An 11266-nucleotide genomic window follows, 5' to 3' on the forward strand; every position below is an offset into this window, starting at 1 on the left:
GGGGAACCCCCAAAGGAAGAAGGCTGAGAGCCCGGGGAGTGGTGGTGGGACAATAATGAGTGGTCAGGGGGGAAAGACTGGAAGGAGGAGGTGTGGGAAGCTGAGGAGGTAACAGGGCTTGGTGAGCAGGGAGACTCTGTAGCAGAGAGAAGTCCAGAATCAGAAGAGGGAGGTCAAGAGGCAGAGATGAGTCAGGCTGGTGAAGAGTCATAGGTTGTCTCCCCTTCCTGTTGCGACAAGCTCCCCTTCCCTCTGGTCTCCCAGGACCAAGAGAGGCATGAAAAGAGCAGAGGAGAGGTTGGCTGCATGTAGGCGCGGTCTCAGATTGCTTGGGGAAAACCCTGGAGGGAAATGACCTTTTAGGAGGAGGTGTCAGAAGCTGAAGAGCTAACAGGGCTTGGTGAGCAGGTAGAGTCTGTGGCAGAGAGAAGTCCAGAATAAGAAGGTAAAGAGGAGAGAGGCAAAGAGCCAGCGACGAGTCCATAGAATTGTAGAGTTGGAAGGCACCCCAAGGGACATCAATTCCAACCCCCTGGGATGCAGGAATCAGAAGTCCAGCTGGTGAAGAGTCACGGGTGTCTCCACCTCCTGCTGCGACAGAACCAGGAGAGGCAAGAAAAGAGCGGAGGAGAAGTTACCTTTGTGCAGGCACAGTCTCAGATTGCTTTTGGGGGGAAACCCTGAGGAGGAGGGGCTTTGGCAGTTGCAGGGAGGTGGGGCCTTTCAGTCTCAGCAGCTGGTCCCTAACAGGGATGAGTTGCTTTGCTCATTAAGCCTGACACTCCTGTGACAATCCTGGTTTTTGCTGAGAAACAGTTAACTCCAACTTGCTCCGTGTGATTTGGTGCTGGCTCCCTCCTGCCTGTGGGCCACATCTCAATGAGACTGTGGTAAGAGCATGAGGAGAGCTCTGCTGGATGAGGCCAGCGGCCCACTGGCAGGAGTGAGCCAGCAGCGAATTTTTTTAAGGGAACATTTTCTCCACAGATCCTTCTGCGGCACCGGCATACGGACTTGGACGCATCAGCGCACGACGGCTCCACCCCCCTCATGCTTGCCACACGGCTTGGGGTTGAAAACATGGTGGAGGAGCTGGTCTCCAATCACGCCGACATCAGGGCTGTGGATAAGAGAGGTGAGGGCATTGCTTGACTGTGTGCTGAACCCAAAATGGCATGTCCCAGAAGGCCTGCAAATGGCATCCTGGTGGTCAAGATAACACCAAAACTAATAGTTAGTTGTTGTAGGACTGAGCTTATATATGTCTGTGCATTCGCTCGCTTTGGTGTATGCTAATTGGGTCGCATTGATGCTGTGATTATCCGTGGAGTGACTTTGGGCAGTTGCCACCTATGGCCTCACCAGCCGGGTGTGATGGGAAGTTCTGGGTAAACAGATATATGCTTTTGTTGTTGTGACCCCATGGACCAGAGCACGCCAAGCACCCCTGTCTTCCACTGCCTCCCGCAGTTTGGTCAGACTCATGTTGGTGGCTTCGAGAACGCTGTCCAACCATCTCGTCCTCTGTCGTCCCCTTCTCCTTGTGCCCTCCATCTTTCCCAACATCAGGGAGTTTTCTCATGAGGTGGCCAAGGTATTGGAGCCTCGGCTTCAGGATCTGTCCTTCCAGTGAGCACTCAGTGTTGATTTCCTTTAGAATAGATAGGTTTGATCTTCTTGCAGTCCATGGGACTCTCAAGAGTCTCCTCCAGCACCATAATTCAAAAGCATCAATTCTTCAGCAATCAGCCTTCTTTATGGTCCAGCTCTCACTTCCATACATCACTACTGGGAAAACCATGGCTTTAACTATACAGATTTTGCTTTGTGCATAAAGGATGCAGAACTGTTTGCTTGGGTGCGGACAAGCCATCCCCTTGCTGCGGCGTCCGTTTCACATCTGGGAGACCTGGCAGGCTGATTTGCTGTAAGTTAGGGTTGCCATATTTCAAAAAGTGAAAATCCGGACACGAAAGTTTTTAGTTTTGCCCAGACTTGTTGAGCTTTTTCTTGCTAAATCTCAAAACAAAAAAATGGAAGTATTTGAGCTATTTTTAAGGAAATTCGCCATAATCTACACTTCCGACATGGGTTGCCATACGTCTGGATTTTCCCAGAGATTTCAGCAGTTTCCATCTGGGCACCGTTTCTGACTGCCGTGTTCCGGCTATGCCCGGACGTATGGCAACCCTATGTAAATCTACACCAGGGAGCTCCTCCAAGGTGGTTTGGTTTCGCTGATTGATGGCGACTTGGCCAAGATCACCCAGAGAGCCTCATGGAATTCAATTCAGTAAATCCCTGTACCGGTATTATCTGTCCCACAGGAAAAACGGCCCTCCACTGGGCTGCGGCGGTCAATAACACCCGTGCCACCCTTGTCCTGCTCAGAAATGGAGCTGATAAGGACAGCCAAGATAATCGGGTAGGTAATGTATTTCTGCTCCTGCTGTCTGAAAACAGACATGCAGGGGTCTGCATGGGGTCTGCTAACAAGCCTCAGCACCTTTAACAAACAGCATTTCCCCAGCATTCCTTGAGGGAAGCCATGGCTGTTTTATAAGCATGCTTTAAATAGATTTGTGCAGATGTGACGCTTAACTTTTATCTATTTTGCGCCCTTCCATCAGGCACAGACCCCGTTGTTTGTGGCTGCCCAAGAGGGGAGCTACAAAGTGGCTTCCCTTCTTCTCCAGCACGGAGCCAAGCAGAGCATCCAGGACCACGTGGGCCGCCTCCCGAAAGACGTGGCCCTCGAGCGCCTCCACCACGACATCCTGGCCCTCTTGGACTGCCCCCGCCCCTCCCACGTCGCTGGCCAGCAGCTCTCGCCACACAGGCCACGCCCCCAACCCCACCGGTCTGCCGGCAACCCACGCAGGTTAAAGTGGCAACCTGGCAACCAGCGGCTAACTCCGGTCCTAGAGACCAAGGGCCCTTTTAAGGATCTCCCCGCTCCTACGCTGCCGAATGGCCAATCAGAAAATGCTGTGGGGCCACCCGACGAGTGACTCTGCACCCTCTGGGTCTGGGTTGGCCAGAGGCTACAGCTGCGAGTCAGCGACAGCGGACTGAGCCATGGCGTGGCGCTTCCTGATGAGGTCATGCAGGGCTGGGATGATGTCACAGGACGGCACCACAAAGGGAGGCAATTCAGAGCCGAGAGGTGCCAGAGGGCAGATTTAGACGTCCTGCATGGAGGAACGAGGAGGATCTGGTGTGACATTGGAGAACTGTCTGAGAACACATCTGAGGTCACGCAAGGGTCCGTCGCAATGACGTGTCACACAGCTTGGAGTGTACAGAGAAATCCTTGATCACAACTTGCTGTTGGATAATGGTGGACGATCTCAGGCTACTGGGGTCAGAGTGGTCTTTCGTCCCTCTTCCCCAAGCTGCAGTTCCCCAATATATGTGCTGTCATAGTTTGCTTTGCTTTTCCATTGGTCCAGAATCAGATAGACCAAGGCCTCGCAGTGATTACACACCATCCCTGCCACGTAGCATAGCTCAGCTCTGCCTCCTTAGAACCTCGAGGGCTCCTTAGGAATCAGAACCAGGGATCTGCTCTCTTGCGGCTAATCTTCCCTGCTCCTCCTCCCAGCACCTAAAGAAAATTATCAGGGAGAAGGAAGGAGCTCTGTCCCCCAACCCTGAGAAAAATTGGGAGGTGGCCATAAGAAGAACCATCTAGTCCAGCGTCCTGCTTTCACAAGGACCAACCGAATGCCTGTAGGAAGACTGAGCACAAGAGAACTCTCCCCGTCTGCATTTCCCCGTAACTGATATCCTGTGGCAGTGGAGGATGAGTATAGACATTGTGGCTCATAACCCAAAAACAACTGTAGCAAGTGAAGATTTTTCTGACAGTGTCCTGGGGAAAGGATTGGCTGCAGTCCTAGAAAAGTTCATTTTAAAAAAGAGCTAGTTCAGGGTGTCCAAAAAGGAAAACTACTTCTAGTACCTTTGCGATATAAACCAGTTTGGTTCACGCTTGGTTTAGATTTATCCAAATTATTCTTAGCAAATACATAGACACACACACACACACACACACACACACACACACACACACACACACACACAACCAGCATGTTGCAAGCGGCTGTGTTGAAGTATAAAATATACTTAGGAAGGCTAAGCAAATATCAACATCCACACACAAAGCAGTTTTTAAGATATATTTCCCCCAGCAATTATGATCTTTAAGCTTAAAAGCCCAAAGAGTCAAAACAAAACAAAACATGCAAGCCAACAAACCTGAAAATGAGCTAGAAACTGTTGAAAGTTCTACAAACACACCCAACACACAATAAAACCCAAACTTATTTTGCATTCAGTTCACCCAGAAATCATTAGGATGACTTTTAGGCGTGGTTCAGAGATTTTTGAACGAATTCAGTCCGCTTCGCTAAACCAAACTGGTTCATTCGAAGCACTGCCCGCCCCCCGCCTAATTTCAGGCGTGGCAGGGTGCCATTAAAGGCCAGTACAAAAAGGTAACCCTCGCCTACACTCTGCACATGCTCAAGGACACTCTCCCCTTGTGTCATCAAGTCACATATCCTTGGATTGAAAATTGGGTTCTGGACTGGCTCTTGCTGGAACTCCGGCTAAGCCCTGAATATCTGAAAACGTACTGCTAAAATAAATGTACTAGCTTCGGAGTTTTTTTTACGAGCAGTTTTTCCTTCTTCCCCCGCCCACTGTCAAGTCGCCTGCTCCCAGTTTCATGGAAAATAACTTTTATTGAAAAAGCACCATGATCTTAACTCAGAAACTTTTTTTTCAAGCATCTTTTTTTTCAAGCAGGGTTTCTCTGTCTGCAACAGCTGCACCAACATATCTAACTTGGTGGTATTCAGAGCTTCTACAGCAAGGAGGGGAACACCTGTGGTTGTTCCTGAACTATAACTCCCAGCATCTCTGACCAATGGGACATAGTGGCTGAAGCAGATGGGAGCCCATCAACATCTGTAGAGGAACAAGTTCCCCACCTAGGTAGTTTTGAAGATGCCATGGGACTCTGTGCGTAGGCTGTTCTTCTGATCTGCCAAAACAGGGGGCTCCTCTCTCTTCTCCCTGTCCATTGAAAAGACAAAGGAAGCTGCAGAACTCTGCAGGTTAAAAGCAAAAAAAGAAGCAACCACACTCATCGCAATTACAAACAGTCCCTTTTGCTGAATTTCTCTCAACCGGTTGTCATTCCAGGTTGAGCCGCAGGGTGGCAAATGGTGCCATACTTGAAAATAGTAACAAGTTCCACAAGTTCTCATTTCTCCCAGAGTTGCTACAGCGGACTTTTGGCGGAGGGCAGAGCGAGGGGGGTGCAGAACAACCCCGCCCGCTCTCTTCACAGATCCCCGTATGAGGCAGGACCAAAGAAGGAGGGAAGAAGGAAGGCAGCGCTGGGTCACACCAGCCACCAGAAGCGTATGTAGATCATAAGTATGACAAAGACAAGACTGGTAGCGGCAGCTTTGGCGTAGGCGGAACGGCTGTTGAGGAGTTTGGCGTCATGGCGGTATTTCTTGGAGAGAGTTGACAGGTTGCTGGCCTTGGAATCCAGAGCTGGAGGGCAAATGGAGGGGGAAAAAGAAGACAGGGCTGGCTAACAGACATTTAAAAAAACCCATAGAATCGTAGAGTTGGAAGAGACCACAAGGGCCATCCAGTCCAACCCCCTGCCGAGCAGGAAACACCATCAAAGCATTCTTGACATATGCCTGTCAAGCCTCTGCTTAAAGACCTCCAAAGAAGGAGACTCCACCACACTCCTTGGTAGCAAATTCCACTGCCGAACAGCTCTTACTGTCAGGAAGTTCTTCCTAATGTTTAGGTGGAATCTTCACTGTTTTTTCTCATCCCGCTCGCCACGATGAGCGGCTAACCCGTCATAGGCGAGTATGTCCAGGCTCGGATTTCCTCCCAAACCTGGGGCTGCGATAACCTCGCATCCACCCCACCCCCCAAATTAGAGAGATGTGGGATTTTGCTCTGCGACTTCCCATACGCAGGACCCACGACACGCAGATCACTGCATACAGACACAGATCTCCCCACAGCACCAATCAAAAATCCCCTCTCCCCATACCTGATAAGGCCTCTCCGCGTTGGAGCACCTCTTCAATGTTGGTCACCATGATTTTCTGAACATCCTGTAGTTCCATGTTGATGCTGCTCAGGTGGCGCTTGGACCAGGTGTCCAGGTAGGATTTCTTCAGCTTCTGGATATAGAGGTCTTAAAAATATATATAGGAGGATTTCGTGGATTGGCAACATCTGAGATGAACTACTACTGGGCCACAGGGACTCACTTTTTGGGGGTGGGTGGGTGGGGCTGAGACCACTTGCCTAGTGGTGTTTTTGGGGGTTTTTTTGCACTGGTATCCTGCCTTTTATCTGTGTAACAACACTGGTCCAAGCTCACCCAGTGGGCTTCATGACTGAGTGGGGATTTGAACCCTGCTCTCCCAAGGTCCTAGGGCAGCATTCTGGCCACTACTCCATGCTGTGGTGTGTACATGTGGCCCAAAGTGAATGTGGGTCTGCTTTTATTTTTATTCCAAGTTTTGGAGGGGGTCAGAAAAATTGGCTCGAGGGAGCAGGCAAATTAGCTCATTACCCACCCACCCCAAAAAACCTGGAGGCTGTCCACTTCTCTTCTAGACAAATAAAATAAAAGTACACCCCAGATCCAATATCCACCGGGACTGAACTGAAGGTCTACTGCTTGCAAGGCAGGTAGGAGTTTTGTGTTGCCTGACACAGTTTAGACAATGAGGACTAGAAGGCTGGCGGGGTGGGGCTGGAGAGGCTCCCCCAGTTAGTACGCACCAAACTCGATGAAGGCGTACGGCCGTGACACGGAGGACACCTTCTTCCCATACAGCTCCCAGAATTCGGCTTGCAGCTCCTCCAGGAAGGCGAAGGCCAGCTTTTTGGAGTAAGCAGCTTCGCACAGCGTCAGGTAGCAAATGCCCTGGCTGATCAGATAGCTGCAGAGGAGGAAGAGGGCGCAGAAGGGAGGAGGAAGGGAAATTGTGATCCGGCTCGTTCAAGCGAGCACAAACAACCTCACAAGCAAGTTCAGGGAAAAGTTTCTAGACCCTAGGAATTTGTAGCAGCGCAACCGCACTAGTAAAATAATGCAAATAATCGACAACGTTGGGCTAGCTTGCATGAATAAACGAACCATCGTCTCCCAATTGGGAACACAGGTGAAGGTGGTTTAGAAGCAGCAGCCGGGTGTCACGTGGAGCTGTACGAGTCACACCATTGGTCCATCTAGTTCAGTGTTGTGAAATATGATTGGCAGCAGCTCTTCCCCATCGAGGAAAGAGGTATTTTCCAGCCCAGCTGCCCAGGAACGCTTTTTTAATATAGGCAAGCAAGGGGATTGGACCTTCTGCATGCAAAGCACATGCTCTATCTCTAAGTTGGGGCCCCTCCAACTTCTCTCAATTGTAGCTTCCCCCAGTCCAGGCGGGTTTCACATTCAGGATTCGAACACAGGGCCCCCAGCACTCTAAGTGAGAAACACGCATCCGCAGCAGGGATGGGGGAACCTGCGACCCACCAGCTGCTGTTGGACTCCAGCAGACATCAGCCCCAGCCAGCATGGCCGGCAGCCAGGGATGATGGGAGATACCTTGGGCAAAAGATTCCTGCATTGCAGGGGGTTGGACTAGATGACTCTCGGGGTCCCCTTCCAACTCTATAATTCTAAGATACTTCTATGAATAACATCCAGAGGGAGCCGGACCCCCTACCCCACCCCCTGCTCTAGGCCAACAGGCCTACTACCCTGTCAATTCCAAGACTGTTATAGCATCTTTTAACAGTTTGCAGGTTCTCAAAAGATATTCCCTTTTAATACCAAACTCCCTCCTTATTTCTGAGAAACACTGGACACTTACTGGAAAGTCATCGCCCCAGCCTGCAAGGAACAGCGGTTCGGCGAATGCTCCCCGAGCTTCCGGAAAAGTTGCTTCGCTTGGCTGTGATATTCTTGGAAGTTCCGGTTTGACTGCGGAGGAAATAATTTGGAATAATACCAAGGGGATAAGGCTATATCGGAGACTATTGGCCGCAATGGCTACGTTTTCATTGAATATTCCTCTGAATACCAGTTTCTGAGAGCTACAGGTAGGAAGGCTGGTGCTGTTGCTCTCCAATGGTCCTGCTGTTGAGCTTCCCAGAAAAAAAAGGCATCTGCTTGGCCACTCTGTGAACGGGGTGCTAGACCAGGGAAGGCCGCTGGCCTGATTCAGCCGTTCTGTTTTTACCCTGGTCTTGGATACTCAAGAGGTATATTTTTACGACCCACCCTTTTCCTGTGGCTGCAATTTGTTTTAAACGATTTTTTAATGTTGCATTTGAAACTGTTGCAATGTTCCCTTGAGGCATTAGGGTGAAGGTTGGGAAACAAATCAAATTATTATACAGTACTTATAACACCGCAATAATTCGCCTCCAGCAGCAAAATCTCTTTGCATGGCAGGCTGCCATTATTGCACTGGATTCCCTAGGCCTGTTTAGTGAAAAGAATAACAGTCTTGCTGGATAATCTAGTCCAGCAACTTGTTTTCATCACTTGCCAGTTAGCTGCCCATTTTTGTTAGCTTCTGAAGGACCCCTGTGATCTTCTCCCAAGTATCTGGTATTCAAAGATAAACTGCCTCTGAGCAAGGAAGCTCTCTTTAGCAGTTATGGTTCACCTGCCTAAAGCTGATTCTATATAGGAGTGTGTGTAATGAAGTGCCCACCTAGCAGTTCGAAAGCACATCAAAATGCAAGTACTGTAGATAAATAGGAACCGCTACAGCGGGAAGGTAAACGGCGTTTCCATGTGCTGCTCTGGTTTGCCAGAAGTGGCTTTGTCATGCTGGCCACATCACCTGGAAACTATACGCCGGCTCCCTCGGCCAATAATGCGAGATGAGCGCGCAACCCCAGAGTCGGTCACAACTGGACCTAATGGCCAGGGGTCCCTTTACCTTTACCTTAATGAAGTGCCGGGGAAATGCAAAATTAGCCTACAATACAAAGTACACTTGAAGCGGTCTCCTATACGTTGGAGCAGCCCTTTTTGCATCAAGGGCCGCGTTTGCCCTCAGCCAACCCTCTGGGGGCCACATGCAGGCAGAGGGCGGGCCCAAAAGTGGGCACACTCATCTGCCCACACATCAACTGGGAGGCAGGAGAGCGATTTATTTTCCAATGGCCAAGGAAGGGTAGATTTGTAATGCAGGAAGCTGCCTTATACTGAGTCAGACCACTGGCCCACCTAGCTCAGTACTGTCAACACTGGCCGGAAGCAGCACTCTGGGGTTCCAGAGTGAGGTCTCTCCTAACTGTAGCTGGAAATGTCAGGATTGAACTTGGGACTTTCTGCAAGCAAAGCAGATGCTCCACTACTGAGCATTCCAAATCAGGGCACCATCTTACTTTTTAATTAATTTATTTACGGTATTTAGTTCTGCCTTCAAAACCCATGGGATCTTGAAGTGGGGCAGAAAAATTACCAAGAGGAGGAGTGGGTCCAGATCAGGTCCCCCCAAACTGGCATGTATCCACCCCTGCTATACATCATATTATTTATTATTATTATTATTATTATTATTATTATTATTATTATTATTATTATTTCTACACAGAAAGGTGTATCATTGTTTTTCAATTGAGTTTCCTTGCAGATGTGTGTACACGATTGCAGCCTTCAAACAGACAGACGCCCCGTTAGTTACGTTTGGTGCTATTAATTGATTTGTTTAACACCCCCAATCCACGTGCACCAATGTCATAAACCCCTACCTGAAACAAGGTTTGAAAGATCACTCCCCCCCCCACCAACAAAAAGACCCCACGTAGAACAAAACCAGGTGCAAGTAAGCGAAAAGGGTCCTAGAAAGTTGAAACGTGACTCTTGAGAGGAAAGGATTTCCTAGTGGTTAGAGCTGAGGGGGTGGGGGCGGAGATGCCCTGTAAGACCCGGACTCCTGGGTTCCTGCTTCCTCTTACCTGCTCCGTTTCTTGCATAGAAGCTGCCAGGAGAAGCCCGTCTTGGACCCGGCTAATCATGGTAAGCAAGACCATCCTGACTTTGGGGGGGGTGTCCTAGGATTTTTTTTTAAAAGGGGAGGGTACTCTGTATCCCTCTCCCCCTTCCCTCCGGAGGCTGCTGCCGGACCCGGACTCCCGGCTGACGTGGCCGACGGGAGGGATGCAAATCGCGGGCGAAACGGGGCGGAGCGACGCCGCCAAGAAGTTAGTTTGGCACCAGGCTAGTTTGGCGCACGCCCCGCCTGGCCTCCGAAGGTCTCCTCCTCTCTTTCGCCTTGGAGGTAATATCCTGCTATTAATATCGTTTGCAGCTGCAGCAGCAGCAGCATCTCTTTAGCTTGTGTTGATTTTAGTCATTGTGGGAGTTTTGCAATATATATATGTTGCAATTAGTATTATATAGCTAGATGGGCTGAGCTGCTTTGGCTATCGTGGCTGCATTTGGCTTTTTTTTTGGCAACTTCGATTATTTAGCGTTGCATTATCTTGGTCGTGGTTTCATATTATTATAATGCAATTTGCAAATAATAATATTTTGCAAGTTACTGATCAGAAATAGCAATAAGGCAGACTTCAAAAACAACAGGCACCAGTAAATTACCAAAGTACAAAGTAATGATGCCAAAAAAATAAGCGGAATTAACTTTTTAGGTCGTCTGGTTTGGGCTATTGTGGCATGTTGCGCTTTTGTAATTTATTTCGCAAAACTTACAAACCACTCAAAAAACGAGTGGCTTCTTTGCTGCACCGAGGGTGCTTGCCAGCTTTACAGTGCAGTTCTACATAGGTCTACTCTGTGTTGTAAAGTTTAAGTTCTGCTGTTAAAAACTGCAGGCGCGTTGAGCTGAGGGGGCTTCTGAGCCTGCACAGAGTTCCTTAGCCCAGAGGTGCATGGAGCTTTCCCCGCAGCATCTGTTTTCTTTGGAATGGACACCATTCACTCAGTTATTCTTGAAAAGCCAGTTGTTGCTCCCTAGGCTTATCTCATTGTTTCCCAGCTGTCCCCTCCCTCCAGCATCCCACCCCCCCAAGTGCTCATTTGTAGCATTTCCTCTGCTCCCCCAGCTTCAAATGCAATTGCACAGGAACACAGGAAGTTGGCTTATGCCAAGTCAAACCATTGGTCCGCCTAGCTCAGTATTGACAGCACAGACTGGCAGCAAGGTTTCAGACAGGGGGCATTCTTACCCCCCCCTTTTTT

General features: G+C 49.4%; 2 protein-coding genes across 2 annotated transcripts in view; one reads left to right on the plus strand and one right to left on the minus strand.

Moving 5' to 3' along the window:
- The window catches only part of NOTCH4 (notch receptor 4), a 47044-nt gene extending 42982 nt beyond the window's left edge, over positions 1 to 4062 (plus strand). Inside the window, exons 24-26 of the mRNA XM_035107041.2 lie at positions 988 to 1135; positions 2328 to 2425; positions 2631 to 4062. Of these exons, the coding sequence (XP_034962932.2) occupies positions 988 to 1135; positions 2328 to 2425; positions 2631 to 3011 (627 nt within the window). The 3' untranslated portion in view covers positions 3012 to 4062. The remainder of the gene's footprint in view (positions 1 to 987; positions 1136 to 2327; positions 2426 to 2630) is intronic.
- A 105-nt stretch (positions 4063 to 4167) lies between these two features.
- Positions 4168 to 10508, minus strand: LOC118081012 (vesicle-trafficking protein SEC22b-B). Its single transcript, XM_035107103.2, has 5 exons — positions 10024 to 10508; positions 7920 to 8029; positions 6838 to 6998; positions 6095 to 6241; positions 4168 to 5571 (listed from the first exon to the last, which is right to left on the minus strand). The coding sequence occupies exons 1-5, from the start codon at positions 10096 to 10098 to the stop codon at positions 5414 to 5416; spliced, it is 651 nt and encodes a 216-aa protein (XP_034962994.1). The 5' UTR covers positions 10099 to 10508; the 3' UTR covers positions 4168 to 5413.
- Between the last annotated feature and the right edge of the window lie 758 nt (positions 10509 to 11266).

Source organism: Zootoca vivipara, chromosome 2, assembly GCF_963506605.1.
Source record: "Zootoca vivipara chromosome 2, rZooViv1.1, whole genome shotgun sequence".
Taxonomy (NCBI): Eukaryota; Metazoa; Chordata; class Lepidosauria; order Squamata; family Lacertidae; genus Zootoca; species Zootoca vivipara.

Excerpts from the sequence above, each read along its gene's own strand:
- LOC118081012 (XM_035107103.2), bottom strand. The coding sequence starts at position 10,098 with ATGGTCTTGCTTACCATGATTAGCCGGGTCCAAGACGGGCTTCTCCTG. Across the intron at positions 6,999-7,919 it reads GCTGGGGCGATGACTTTCCA|CTATCTGATCAGCCAGGGCA; the intron begins GTAAGTGTCCAG and ends CCTCCTCTGCAG. Across the intron at positions 6,242-6,837 it reads GTACGCCTTCATCGAGTTTG|ACCTCTATATCCAGAAGCTG; the intron begins GTGCGTACTAAC and ends TATATTTTTAAG.